The sequence below is a fragment of the Phaethon aethereus genome, assembly GCF_964289735.1.
Source record: "Phaethon aethereus genome assembly, chromosome: 1".
NCBI lineage: Eukaryota > Metazoa > Chordata > Aves > Phaethontiformes > Phaethontidae > Phaethon > Phaethon aethereus.
The window spans coordinates 216,237,091-216,252,626 of NC_138575.1; the positions used below are offsets into that span (position 1 = coordinate 216,237,091).

The following is a 15,536-nucleotide window of genomic DNA, read 5'->3' on the forward strand; positions in this document are numbered from 1 at the left end:
CCCTTTCAGCAGTGGCATTTAAGAATACAGATGCCAAGTAGCCACGGTACCACTTGAAGTACAAATACGTTGTCCTGAGGTACGGTACGCACATCGTTCCCTAGTCACATACAAGAAGCGTGTTTCGTATGTATCTGGCAAAGTGGAATCTGTAGCAGCTACCGATCTCATCCAAAGCACCCAAAGCAGTAAGATGTCAAGACTGACAACTACTTTTGGCATTTGTAAACTCCACAGACTGCCTGACAGGTGAGAGAGAAAGTGGGTTCCCCGGCAGGTTTTTTCCATTCATAGTGTGTAATAAATATCAAGTGGCATTTAAATGTCTATAATTAAATTTAAACGATTGAGTTGGAGCTGTGAGGAGCCCCTTTCTCCTCTCTGAGGTGCAAGATTTCACCAGCTTCTAGACCCAGGCAGTTGGAGCAAATAAATGTGCATTTATTTTCAGTGTTTTCTGTCTGCATTTTGTTACATTGCATGCTGAACTGCTAACACAAAACACTGGGTTTTAATAAACATTGAATTCCTATTTAGCTTTAATAGGCTGTTTTTATTTAAAAAAAATAATACATTTTGTATTTTATGCATTTATCTTTCTTTAGTAGCGTACATTTCTACAAGTTACACATTCCAGTCCTATTTCCTATGCTGCAAAGCTATCTAACCCAAGACCGCCATAATCCCAGCATTCCCCTTACAAACACTGGTGCTAAAGCATAGGTAAGTTATGTTTTGCAAAAAATCTAAGCTAATAGATATAGGTACAGATATAGATATAGGTACAGATATAGATATAGGTACAGATATAGATATAGGTACACTTTCTGGAATAAATACCCAACATAATTTGTCATCACTAAAATTGGCAGGTTTAGATCCTCTAGAGTGAATAAAAAAATCCTGACCTCTGTGCCTTCAGCATTTAAGAGTAAGATTTGTATACTAGCAAGACAACACATATATAAGCAAACTTTTTATAACCCTGATTTTTGATAGTATATTGGAATTAACAGTCCTCTGCACCTTGCAGAACAGGACACAGACAGTACTGCTTCGTGTAATGCTTCTTTCGTTATAGAAGCGACTTTCATATCCTAGAAATGTACAGCTACAGATAAAGGAACATTAAAAAAACCAAACCCTCTTCATGCTCGTATTCCTTGCTGGAGACAAGTGACATGGTGTAATGAGGATACAGACACATACGAAGGCACACGAACAAAATGCAACCTGTTGCTGTCTTTATTAATAATACTTCATGAGCAATCCTAGAAGAATACAGAAAGAGTTGACTTGCTCTTATTTTTTTGCTGGTAATTTACATGTAGAAGATCAGCAACGCTTCATTTAGGCAACACAAGCATCCAGGTGTCACAGCTACCCCTACCACTGAATTATGTAAGTGCCTTCATTCTTGTTTCAGTGAATAAGAAATAAAAGAATCCCTTAAATTTACATACTAATCTGCAGGCAGAACTTTAATTTGAAATATGAAGTAACAGTTGACAGCACAAAACCAGAACAGCAATGGAGCAGACTGTCAAAAGAGCTACTGAGCTACTGTGTTCCTCTTCCAAGTTTCACCCCACACCTTTAATTTCATTCCCAAAGTTTCCTTTTGACACTAGCAATTAAAAAGCCACCTTATTTTGTCAATTTTGCAACCATCAGCATCCTGAGAGGTAGTGTATCTTCTACCCATGTGTTCGGCAAGTTCATCATCTTCTCCCAAAGGGCAGTTTCATCTGAAGTAGAATCCATCCAGTCTACTGTAGTTCCGTAGCTTTTGCCTAGAAAAATGTCAGTTTTAAGAGAAACATTACTTAATATGCTGCGGAGTTGAGAGCAGACCATCGAATTTGCCTGTCTTCTAAAAGAGTTTCACCTCCTCAGGTTGCTGACCTCGTACTTTTAGGATCCAGGTCTACATTTTTATGCTTGAAAATTCTGTCAAATACAATTAACGACAGTTTCACATGGAAACTTCATCATCTTTCTCCAGGCTTTTTTTCCTTGTTATCCTTAACCTTTTTGTCACAATCCCATGGAGGAAGTTGTATGGGTGATTAATGTTTTAGAGAGTTTAAGAATAAAACAGGACACTGATTTTGTACTGAATTACAACCTTGGGTACTCTAAAATTCAAATTGAGATTTACTATCCTAATTTGTATTTTAGGCTATTCTGGTGAACCATGCAAGAAGTTAATTTGGGAAAAGTAATTTTTTTTCTTGCATTTGCTTGAAAAGACTTCAAACACATTTCTCCCCTCAGACCAGAGAAGACAACGAAAGGGACAAATATAATGATAGGGAAACATACAATTCTTCTGTCTATACATCTTATATTGCTTTGATGCTAAAAACGTGTTTGCATTTATAAGTTTTCCTATCCAATGTCTTCAAATCTTATCACGCATTCCTGATCTATCCTTTTATCTCCACCCAATACTGTCCTTACACCACAGACCTAGTTTTTACATGTGTAAGTTTGTAAGACGTTATCAAGATTTTGGGTGCAGGAATAGCATATTCTTGTACTTCAAACAGTAGCAGATGCAATGTATGGGCAGACAAAGGTTTATTTCTCATATTGCTCCTTACTTGTCAGTCATCCTAACCCTCATAACACTACTATTATTTACATTTCAGTCAGGATCTGTGCTGAGGAATAGGTAAGTTACTGAATGAACCTCTTCAGTAAATAAATAACTCAAAGGCTATTCAGTGATCTTGGCAAAAAGAGAAGAAATGGAAAAGAAGAGGAAAAAAAAGAAACACTATATTTTGTAAATTAAGGATTAATGTGTTAATTGTCCATTACCTGTTCCGAGGCCTATCCTGAGGCCTCCCAGAAAGTGGTTGGCTAGTTTGTTGTGATCCCAGACTGTGAGTTCTATGCAGGCTTCTCTCAAATCTTCTGGTCGAAAGCCATCGTAGACCATGGTGTGGTTGAATACTGGGTTTGTTGTTTTCACCACTGTTCTGGTTTTCTGGCGACTTTTTCTGCTGGTATCTGGAAGAATGGTACTTCACAAAGAGAAAGCATTGTCAGTTTGCACTTGCACAGTATAGCCTGCATTACACATACTGAACAGACAAAAATTACACATTAACACTGTCCTTTGCATGTTAGAGTGTGACTGAAGATAAGATGCTTTAGCATCATGGAGATGAAGTCGAAGGTCATGTTCTGAGCCCCTTCCAAGAAACACTGGCAGCATGTATCCACCCTTGTGCTTCAGAGGATAGAAGGGAAGGGGCAGTCAGGCGGGGAAGAGGCACAAGTGAGTTTATTTGCTGTATTATCACTAATGACGCTGAAACCTTTTTGTTGCTGCCGGAGATTTCCCCAACCATCTTGTTATTCTTGTCTCTGTACATCTTTAGTCTATTTGTGGAAAGGAAGGAGGAAGAAATACAACTATGCTTCTCACTTCTGTCTCCTCCCACAATTTGCTAAGCTAAAGCATACTCTTGCAAAACCATGCTTTGCTTAAATGCAAATAAAAGCTGGCACAATTTTGGCCAGCCCTTCCACCAAGTAGCTGAGCAGACAAAGCAAAAGAGTAGCAGGAAGTTCTCGCAGTATGTTTTACTTGGTGATATATACTTAGCATCTTGAAGTTGTAAGCCCCGCAGGACAATTTGTATTACAGTAAAGGAGAAACAGAAAGTAATCAGTGGTTTTTTTTAATTTTATTTTGAATGTAGAAAAATGAAGATAAGAGAGAAAGCACAACAGTAGCATTGTTAGGCCACCATGTTTGATGACTTCAACCACAGTTCTTACCACTTAATAAAAGAGTTGAGCCGGTTGCCTCTCAGAAGAGGAAGGTCATGGCATTCCTTCACCCAGATATGGACCTCACCAGTAGAGAGAGTTTTCTTTCCTGTAAAAACAAAACAAAACATCTGATTACCCTTTTAAAGGTAATTTCTATGATGCAGCAGTTCCTGCCCATTTGCAGAGGTGATATTTGGCCTAGAGTCTCATTATCTCCCAACTTAATTCAACATTCCTCTCTGTACCCTTGAAGCTTCATCTCAAAGTACTGGAAGATCACATCATGTCTGTATTCCTGCAATGACTTTTCTTCTGTTACAACTAAACAAATACATGCTACTGGTCTTCTGTTTCTAAGCCTCCTAGATAAAGACATCAGCTTGTCTTCAGTCTATGTGATGTTAGCATTCATTGCTGCTTGTACTTTCAAATAAGCTCATTTGTGCTCTTAATATATTTGATTCTTATTGACTGACTGGCTGGATTAAAGATCTGATCTGGCATCACTGTCAGATCAGCCAGTTATCAGTTGCCAGACAAGATTAAACCAAACACATCATACTGCTATCAGTTGCTGCATCTGAAATACTTACTGCTATTTCCTACTAATATTGCTTGAATTTAGTGTGTTGTCATTGTTTATCTAGCAAACCACAGCACCTGCCTGATGATCTATAATCTCTAAAATTATTAGTGAGAACACAGAATTTTGTTACACATACAGGCTGCATTACAAGTCTAAGATTATAAAAACGAGGTAATTTCTTCTGCAGTAACATTGAAAACAAAAGAGCCTAAAGTGACCTTTGGATCCTAACTGAATTCATGACCAGGGTGACTTAATGCTGTAAGGAAAAAAAAAAAAAAATCTACTTTTATGTTAAAACAAGATGTCTGAATTGGCTGAAAAACTTTAAAATGATTTTTAATGAACAAAAGAACAAAAATCCCAAAGGCCCAACAAACCCAAACAAAGAAGCAATGCATACCTCCGGCAGGGTGTGGGACATACTGGAGCGCTAGTTTCATCTCCCCTCTGTTTTCTAGTTCAAGAGCCATTGTTGAAGTCTGAAAATTAAGGAGAAAAACCCACAAATTTCAAACCTTACAGCTCACACACAGAGTTTACCATGCAAAGCTTTTCACTTCTACAGGAGGCAAGTGTTTTTTCTGGCTTTCTTATCCATAATCTCTCAGTATACAGGACATGAGAGATTTTAGGGCATGTTTAAACACTTGACAGTGCCTCAGATATATGGCTCTTCCACTAAAGTGGAAAACAAGACCCAGGAGAAGCCAAAAGGCTTTGAGGGCACATCTTTTCCACTGTCGTGTACTTATCTAAAAGTGGAACATATGCTCTTCCAATCAGGAAACTTATTCTTTATTAAAGTGTACTTTCTGTTGCATGAACTCAGTTCTGTAGGAATGTTTTGATCTAAAAATCAGCCTCAACAAGAGTTATCTTGCAAAAAGGCACAAGAATATGTCACTTCATAGGGAGTCATGGACCATCTGTAGATGAAACATGGCACCTGTTAACATTTGATTACATTTATCTACCCAGAGCAGTTTTAAAATCAGTTGAATTAAACTAGTGCTAAAGACTACTATGACATTCCTGTTTTGTTTTACAAATTATAAAACTTTGGATCGAGCTAATTTTGGAATGAACTAATGAAGTAAATTCAAAGGGGAAAAAAAAAAAAGGAAAAAAAAATGAACAAAACAAACCAGAACCTCTGGCAGCGACTTAGCTGAAAGTTTAGATTTTGGCTGAAACCCATTAACAAACAAGAGGAATACAGACACGGAAGTCATCATTGCATCCTATATTAAAAAGTTGCTGCACTTGCTCCATATTCTCAATAGGTTTACTTCATATTCAGGGAACAAGTGTCTTCAGGTACCTGTCGTGCTTTAACCCCAGCCAACAACTAAGCACCACGCAGCTGCTCGCTCACCTCCCCCTCCCCAGGTGGGATGGGGGAAGAGAATTGGGGAAAAAAACCTCATAGGTTGAGAGAAAAGCATTTTAATAGGACAGAAAGGGAAGAGGAAACAACCATGGTGGTGGTGATGATGATGATGATGATAATAATAATAATCCTGATAAAGGTATATTAAAAAAAAAGAAAAAGTGACACACAAAGCAACGATTGCTCACCACCCAGTCATCTCATACCTGAGCAGCGATTCCTGCCCTCCGGCCAACTCCAGTTTATACACCAAGCATGACGTTATCTGGTAGGGAATATCCCTTTGGCCAGGCTGGGCCAGCTGTCCTGGCTGTGCCCCCTCCCAGCTCCTTGTGCACCTCCCCACCGGCAGAGCATGGGAAGCTGAAAGTCCTTGACTGAGTATAAGCACTACAACTACTTAGCAACATCTAAAATAATCAGTGTGTTATCAACATTATTCTCACACTAAATCCAAAACACTGCACAATACCAGCTATTACGAAGAAAATTAACTCTATCCCAGCCAAATCCAGGACACTGTTGCAGCAAGGTGACATAAGTGAAAAATACCTTGAAATTCCTACTCCTTAGACTATGAGAAAGTATTTCCTACTATAATAGCTAGATACATAGTAAGCTAATAGAAACCTCAGAACTGTATGTTCCATTTACCAGTAAAGAGGTATTTATGATTATAACCAACACAAAACCCACAGAACACACAAGACCAGGCCTAAATAAATAATTACTTGGTTTTGCACTTAAACAGGGGAAAATACAAAACGGATAAGCCACCCTTAGTAACCTACCCTTGGCTTGAGTGGAAACCAGTTGATTTGCTTGTTGGATTTATCATTCCAGTCCCAGGTTCCTAAGTCCAGTTCTACTTCACCAAGGAAGCTATTCCTCCCAAAGGTATCATTGTGCCAGACAGAGATATTAAGGGTTTGGTTCTTTAGGAGTTCCTTCTCAATTTTATACTGCGAGGAGGAGGAAATGAGAAAAAAGTTAAAAGAAGCTAGATTTTCATCAATGCTGTGTCTGAAAGTGACAAATTAGAGGAAAAATGTGTCTGGGTTTTTACACCCATAACTGCTCACTTCTTCATTTCAGAGCAAAGCTCTCTTCATGTTTTACTTTTTATTTCAAGCATCTTAAGCTCATACTCAGGTTGTGTTTGTTTGCAAGAAGTACACAGCAATCGATGTTCTCAATGCTGTATCCAGAGTTAACCGATCAATGGAAGGACATAGGTACTTCTACGGAGCAATCCATCTCCTCCTAATACATTTTGAGAGCATCTGGACCTGTGCCTAAAAGGTAAGGTTCCTCACACTTCATGCATGCAGTATTTTCATGTCTAGTAAGAGTTTGATAAATACCCGCAGTATTTCATTATAGACTGGATTAAAAGTTTTCTTTTTCACAGAGGTCTTCCGTTTCCCCAACTTGTATTTCTCTGGAAGTAGGTAGGTCTTTACATACCTAAAATTTAAACAGGCTGGTAAGAGCAGCAAGGAAACACTCCTTCCAACTTCCCCTTCTAAAATACACAAGTATTTGCTTATAAAGTAAAAGAAATCCACTTAACAAGCCATTATGTTGTTCAACTTGTTACATTTAACAAATGGAACAGCAGTGGTGAAGCATAATAATCGTTCCCAAAGTGGGACATTAACCTTCTGCCAGGGGGAAATTTGTTGAAATATCTTCTCAACACATACAAATACAGAATATTTGAATATAGTATGCCTAGATATCATATTTATAGCCTCTAATCCTATTGAAAAATCTATCAAAAGCAGGATTTACCATCTGGAAAGTTGAATTTTAAAAGAGAATTTAATATTCTTAAAAGTTTGAGCTTCCAATGTTAATGTATGTACCAATTTACAGTGGCGATTCTACATTCAGTTCAGAGTGGAAAACCACGTAAAGGATGTTATAGCCTCTTCATTTATTTATGGGGTTGTTTATTCCAACGGGTTATAGAGATTGGAAAAAAAAAATCAGTTTTCATTTACACATTAAAAGAAAAACTTCCATTAGGAAATAAATATATTCTCTCTACTTACGGGTCTGAACGCTGTCGCTTGACATCTGCCACTGCCAAGTCTTTACATTGGCAAATAAAAATGTGGAGCTCATTCAGCTGTTCTACATAATCAATAGCAAACTGAATGTTCCCCTTCACATCAACATTGCCAAAGTCTGCACTATAGATGCTCATTAGACTTCCGCTCACCTGCATCATACAAGAAGAGGAAAATTTTCCAGGCATTGCATTTCACCAGAGACTTCAAGATTAGGGTAGAAGTTATGCTCAGAATTCAGACAGTAAAGAAATCAACTCCATCCTTTTAGATGTAATAACAAAATGTAACGGAACTATTACACAAGCTTCTCAGCAAGCAAATTAACAAAAGAAAGTTATTTCTAAGTCAAAGGTGTTATGCCAAGTTTTCTACAAAAAAAATTGTATGTGTTCTTTGCATTAAGGTAGAAGAAATAAAATTATAGGATGCTGCCAATCTGGAGGTTGCCTGTGATCAGATCCTTGAAATACTACTTAGATATCTCTTCAGCTGATCTTCCTTGCAGAAAGCAGAGCCTAAGAGTTTAGGGCAACAGGCCTTCTGAAAATACCGACAAAAAGATTAGTAATAAAGTCTGTGGTTGAATTAGATACCTAAAGAAAACATACTTGAAAATTAAGCCCTACACAGGTGGAAGGAGAAGGATGTACAATTTTTTTTTACTCTCAGTATCCTTCCCCAAAATTCTCCTCTTCCCAATAAAGTCTGTATAAATTAATGACGTTCGGTTAGCTAGTTCACTGACTGAACTACACACCCCACATACCAATACTGTCTTTTTCTTTCGCTTACTTCTCCCTCACCCCACCCTTCTCCTTTTCTAAATGTTTGTTCTATTTAAATTGATCCCTATTTTCAGCTACAAATGTAAGCTCCTAGGGTAAAAGCCACCTCTTTGTTCAGTGTTTACGGAGTACGCTGCACGTTGGAGTCCTGAACAGGCTCCAATATATTACTAGAAAACAAGAAAAGTAAACCCGATTTTATTTTATTTTTTTAGGCAATTCCATGCAAGGGTTCACATAATAAGAGAGGGAAGGAAGGAGAGAGAGATGCCAAGGGAAGGAGAAGAGGAATAAGAAGGGAGCCGAAACAATACTGAAGAGATTAGCAAAAGCAAAGTGCCATTAAAACAAGGCTTTGGTTTACATACAGAGGATAAGGAGGCCATGCCAGAAGAGCCACTAAGATTGGTTAGAGAGCTGGGACTCTTCTTGATTCTGCCATGGGAATAACTGCTTTCTGATGCTGTGTCTGTCTCTCTGTCATCACTCTACAAAAACATCACAGAAAGAAAGTCTGTGTAGGTTCTTTATAGTCACAAGGAACATTAAAAAACAACAAACAGAATTTTAATGCAGATTGGGACTCGGTGAAAACCTGCATATAAATCCCCTTGAAGTGCAACACGAGTAATTAATATTTCTTAAATTAGGTCATGCGCTTAAAAGAAGAAGTTGAAAGGGAATTTTCCTGATGCAAAGCCTACACTGAAAAATTTTTAAAGCAGTAATGCAACCAGCCTTTTTGTTTGGTTTTAGAACTCAAACAGCAATGAACAAGTACAAAGTTAATTTTATTGGAACAATTAAACTCAATTCTCCCCTTCATTCACTATCTCATGCATAAACTTATGCAAGTGATAATGCTCAGGACTTTTACCAGTCCCTTTCTGTTATATAGCAAATACCATCAATTCTGTCGTCTGTCTTTAGGGCAGTTAGCTGGACTGTAACATGCATCGTAGAACAGCACTGGACACAGTGAATGGCTTTTGCAAAAAGCCTTTCTTGCAAAAGGGCAAGCAGGGCCCTGCTTTTCCATCAGGAAACTGCATTTTTGGTTTACTTAGTCATTATCAGGTTATGCGCTTACAACCCCATTCTGTCTCAATGCTATCACTGTATTAAAGAATCGATGCTTTACTTCGTACTTGTGCCTCGGCATCCTCCTACGCGGGCTGTTAGAGAAAGCATCAGCTCCCTGTTGTATTCCACCCATGAACAATTTACAAGGCTTCCCCCCTCCATACAGTTCTGACCTACTATCATAGATCTTCTACTAAGAGATGCAAGATTAGTAAACAACGATTTCTACACACATTAAGAAAATGAATATTTATAGAAATAAATATCTAGCATAAAAGCATTTTGAATAAGTCTTTATAAAGATGTACTGATTGTAGCTTCTCTGGCTATGCCTATACTGCTAACTAAAAGCAGGCCAGGATTGTTCCCCAGTTCAGAGGCCAAAGGTAAGGACTGACTAAGGTCCATCCTACCTAGGACAAGGCTCCGAGAGAGAAAAATTGATTCGGAGAGAGCTATTTGGGACTGTCCAAAATAAATCCAGGGAGTGAAGAAACAGTTAAGCAGGACGGATAATCAGTCCTGTTACATGGACTCTTTGAAAGACAGGAAAGTCCTAAACCCTTTTGTAGAGGATGGATATATGGTTTGCCTCATTTTAACTGCTGTCCACACAGAAGGTCAGCAGAAGAGATACAGGACTGAACCCAGTTCTGCTTACTTTCAACCCTGTCCTTAATTTCCTCAAAGACTGCTCTTTGGCTGGGAGCAGCCAAAGCTCTTCTCATGGAGGTTTGTGGAATGCCTGGAAGTTCAGAGGCAAGGAAGCACTGGAGTGACTGCACGCCTCAAGAATGCACTACACGTGTGATTTATTTTTTTTCTTAAGTTAATTCCAAATGTTAAATAAGGATATTGTTACTATTCACAAGTAGAGAATCCTTAATTTTTAGACTGTCCTCTCTTTTAAGCAGAAAAGACAAGACACTGGTACTCTAAAAGATAGATTTCTTCATATTTCTTCGTAAATTAGAACATATATTATTATCAGAATTCATTATTTTTAAAATAATTCCAGAACTCAACTAGCACATGGAAATGAACGTTAATACTATCGTGACTACATGGGATCTACAATGCTTATTTCTAACCTGTTATTTCTACCAGATTTATGATATCCATTCATTAGTTTCATGCTTTGTATTGGCCTTTGTATTGGTACTTCAGTGATGATAAACTCCAGGGCAGAACCAGCATGTGGTATACATACATGCTATTTATATAGATCTACACTCTATTTTTTTAATATATACACACACACATACAGCTGTGCATGTGTGCGTGCATGTGTATGTCTTGTATTACATCCTGTGCTGTGAGCTTGACAACTCAAGTCAGTACTGGGATTAATCACAATTTTAAAGATAAATTTGAGGGGCAGAATTAACAGATTTGGGTGCTGACAATTTCTTAGAATATAAATATGAACCAAACTCCTTCTACTGTGACCATGTCGTCCTTTGGCTTTCAAGTATTTGTCAAGCTGCTTAATTGGCTTCTTACATAGGCTCTGACTGGATGTTTTTAGATGCCCAGATACTCATTTCAGACTTGTTTGGTATCCCATCTCTAATGCTTTGAAATGCTTATCTTTTGATCCATCCACGGTACAATGTTAACAGCCTTAGAAAAGTTTCCCATGCATTCTTCTCAGCAGAAGGGGCATTAGGAGGGTGTAATTTTAGAGAATCTTTAGTTAAAGAGGTGTAATTCATGGACACTGAATGGTTGTATCAATGGTTGTATCAAACCTGTATCACCACATTTTGCTTATTTCAGACTTTAGGCGGGAGTAGAGTAAGACAGGGCACAGCATATTCCTGATTCTGACCCTTCAGTCCTTTTAGACACATGTTTTTAGAAAAATAATCTGAAAATATTGATGCTTATGTTGCAGTTACAGTGATAAGGGCTGGGGTAAGCAGCAATTTCTCATTTTATAGCACAGACACAGGTATTATTCTGATATCTATGCCCCAAATTCCTGTGTCCTATTTAAGCCTGTGTCCACCAATACACATCCCTCATCGACAGGACTCAGGTGTTTGTGGCACCGTTTGCTAACAGCTTGGGGCAGGGGGACTTTTGCCTGCACATTTGCCATACAAATTCACATTCATACTATGGCACTCAAGAAAAGAAAAAAAAAAAAGAAAAAAAAGTAAAAAAGAAAAGAGAATCTATGGTGTTGTCCAAGCTCAACAATGACGACGTATCGCCTATTCTTCAGAGCTTCTTTTTCCCTGTGACTAACGGAGCTACCTCTTTTAGGCATTTATGGTAGGATGTTTGTGCTTGATCTAAACAGTCTCTACTCCCCTTTCTACTGAGAGTTTGGGGAGTCATAGACCAAATTGCTTATCACTTTCAAACTTCAGTGTCATTTTAGGAAATTTGAATACGGTCTCAGAGGTTATTCCAAGGCCCACACCATTATGATGATGATAATAACAGTAATAATAGATTTATAGTCCATTATTATTATAGACACAGTATGTTTTTGGAAATTCTGAAATTTCACTTGCACTGAGTTAACAGCCTGGTACCTGAGCCTACATCCCTAAGCAGAACACCAAGCTAATATCCCTCTGAGAAGGGTCACCAGATGATGACTTTCTTATGGTCTTAAATGCTCATTTTAGACTTGAGGTTCTGAAGAAAATAAATGTACGCACATATGTATGTTCTGAAGAGAAAAAAAGACCTGTTAGTTTAAGGATAGATATTGCCTTTGGGAATAACAGCAAGCATTCACTGTGCTTCAGTCTCCCAGATAAAACATGCTCTGTCTGTTGAGCTGTAAGAAGAAACCTCTAGTTACTGGACTAAAGCTCCTGAAAGGTTAGTTAGCCACAGGTTGTTTGTGGTAATCTCACAATTGTTAAACCACAAGCTCAACTCTATGCCATGGTCCAACGGTAAACTGAGTTGGCCGATCCTGGAAAGCACTACCTGACAAATGCAAAATGCCACAGTAATCAGAAGTTTTAGTTGCAATATTTCAGAGATGGAACTTACCTCTTCCTGTAGGAATGATGGTACTGACTTGCTTAGTCCTTTGAGTTTTTCAGGATTGGAAGACAGCTTATCAGGCTGTGAAGGCACTGTGGAAACTGAAGAGCAGCAATTCAAGAGGCTTCAAAAATACGTTTGTACATCAAAACAGTGAGATTGCATAACAGGACACGGTTAGAGACAGCTTCAGATGAAATACATGCACATGCACAACCAGTTTACAATGTGGATGCAAGACTTTTTTTCCCCCCGACAGGGCTCAGAGAAGCTGTCGTTAGGAAGCATAATCTACTTTGACATCTCCTATAGCACTGACCAAAGGACTTTGTCTGGCAGGAGCAGAAACATTTACATTGCTTGACATGATGTACAAGCCTGGGTGCTGCAAGCAAATTCTGATCAAATGTGTGATAAAGAAAACATTTTCAGTTTACCTTCTAGATATTCTTCCTAGAACAATAAGCACACTCATGCACTAACCATACCATCATTGACATTAGAGTCATCATTTGGTTCTTGGTAAGAAGTTAGTGTACAAGCCAAATTCTGTTCTCTTATTTACTCAGTCTAATTAATTGCAATAGGAATATTTGTGTAAATCAAGCAATTTTCAGACCTAAACAAGGAAGTTTCAAGTATTCCTAGTTAATTATAAGATGCATATCTCATTAATGATGCACTTTTTTGCAGCCCATCTCTTCAACTTTTGTATACCTCTACTGAAGTTCACTTCTATGTTCTTTTGCTGTACAAAGCTTAATTGCACAAGCTAGCTTTGCAAAAATCCATTTTGTGGCAAGCCCATGATTCTTAGAATTTTCCATGCTCTAACCCCATTTACATTTAATAATGCACTAAAGCTGTAGGTCTTTTGACTGGATACACCACCGTGCAATGCACCAACACTGAATACCGTATGACAGAGAATTATTTGGCAGAGACAGCTACAGGGACACATATCTATTGCATAAAATGAAACACTGCACACATGACAGGGTTGTTTGCAAGGCATGAGTTAAGCTTTTGCAAAGCTTTTGCTGTTGAAGCTCAAATAGTGCTCAACATATCAGTTATTGTCAGTATGCAGTTAGATGCAGTTTCCCCATTGAGCAAGTATCTAGTCCAGACGTGTAACTTGTTAGCTGTTAAATAAAAAAGGATTTTTAATGTATTAGTTTAAATGTCAGTGGAGAAGTCTCTCTGTTGTCTGCTGGAAGAATCCTATTACTCACTTCCTGCTGCATTTTCATTCCTCTCTTGATGCTGATCAGGTTTCGGACCTGCTCAGTGCAGTATTGACAACAGTCATTCAGTAACACAAACAGCTTTGCAGTGATATAAATAGCATCAATATATTTTATATATGGGAAGTTTTTGACTTCCCCAGACCCCTTAAGTTTCTGTGTTTTGCATCGCTGTCCTCCGTTGAGGAACTGGGTCATAATAAAGGTAACATGAGTGTACAAACTAAGCAAAGCAAAAAGATGAATAGTATTTTCAAGATAACTTGCCTTATTCTGTCTGTACAGCTATCAATCTGGCTGTGTTCGTCATTTTTTCACAACTTCACTCAATAAATATAACTCAACCACCCCCCCTTTTCAGATAAGTGTCTACACATTCCATATTGAACGTAAAACGTGCTTTCAGTAGGGGTCTCCATTTGAAATCAAAGGGCAATGCAGTACTTAAGTCTTGTTGATTTACTGAACATTGCATGCATCTTATTATGTTACGATCATCCTATTTGTACCATAGGCCACTAACATGCAAAATGCTTTAAAGCATCTAAAACATGACAATAAACACAAATGTGCACAACGATTTTTTAAAAATGTAGTGCTCCAATGCAGTAAATAAAGAATTGTGTGTTATATTCCACCATATTCAATGTTCTTTGACAATTTTCTACTGTGTTTATCTTGACGTGTTCTTGGAGCAGGTTTGCTTTTATTTTGCTTAGATTTGGAATTTCTAAAGGTATATAGAAAAATTTAACAGGAAGGCATCTGTAATGCACTAATGAGCTGATGATATTAACAGTAGCTGATCTAGCAGTTCATCTATTGCTTAGAGTAATTCCACTTTGCTGGCTTGAGACAGGGATTGTAAGGGAGGTTCCTTTTCAGCTGATGTATTCTGAAAGGTGTGTTGCACAAGCAAAAGTCATCTTGCATCTTATAATGCAAGATATGAGCAGACAAATTCAATATTTACTAAGGCCAAGTCTTTCAACTCAGCTAATGTTCAAAGTTCTCAATGATTTCAATAGCTGTTTCACAGGCTGAATGACCAAAGGCCAAAGCAATACATTGGTAGGTGGCACAGAGTTCCTACAGATGTAACAGGACATAAGTATATTTCTGAAGAATAAAACAAACACAACAAAATTCTACAAAAGCATTTCAGTCATGCTGAAGTTAATCAAAACTAAAAGTGCAATGCAATTCTTGCTTTAAATCCTTCACTAGCAAGCAGAAGCCCTTGAAAAAACAATCAATTTCCATGCAGGCACAAAAGATATTTACCATCTTCAGCACTAAGAGCTAATTCTTCCTTTGGATTATTTATTTTTCCTTTATCTGTGCAGGAAAAAAGTAACACATAGTTAGAAATTTTGCTGTTCAGTATGATAAAATGGATGGCAGCGGTAATCAACAGAATTAAGAGTAACGAGGACAAAAAACCAAACCAACCAGCAGAGCCATGGGAATGGTTAAATTCAAGAGATGCTTTCTACTTCACACACTACTTCAAGCCTATATCCAAGCAGCAGTCTCACGTTGACACAGTTTCTGTCAGTGTGC

At 38.0% G+C, this 15,536-nt stretch overlaps 1 protein-coding gene across 2 annotated transcripts in view; it reads right to left on the reverse strand.

The window, feature by feature from the left end:
• Positions 1-1,647: 1,647 nt before the first annotated feature.
• SYTL2 (synaptotagmin like 2) overlaps positions 1,648-15,536 on the reverse strand; it is a gene marked incomplete at both ends in the record, with an annotated part of 43,689 nt that continues 29,800 nt past the window's right edge. Inside the window, 11 exons of one of the 2 annotated variants that reach the window (XM_082014274.1) lie at positions 1,648-1,793; positions 2,827-3,032; positions 3,796-3,895; positions 4,779-4,857; positions 6,560-6,730; positions 7,133-7,235; positions 7,826-7,995; positions 9,000-9,119; positions 12,733-12,827; positions 13,962-14,009; positions 15,258-15,311. In XM_082014274.1, coding sequence (XP_081870400.1) covers positions 1,648-1,793; positions 2,827-3,032; positions 3,796-3,895; positions 4,779-4,857; positions 6,560-6,730; positions 7,133-7,235; positions 7,826-7,995; positions 9,000-9,119; positions 12,733-12,827; positions 13,962-14,009; positions 15,258-15,311 — 1,292 coding nt within the window. The remainder of the gene's footprint in view (positions 1,794-2,826; positions 3,033-3,795; positions 3,896-4,778; positions 4,858-6,559; positions 6,731-7,132; positions 7,236-7,825; positions 7,996-8,999; positions 9,120-12,732; positions 12,828-13,961; positions 14,010-15,257; positions 15,312-15,536) is intronic. The other variant, XM_082014275.1, reaches the window with a different exon arrangement.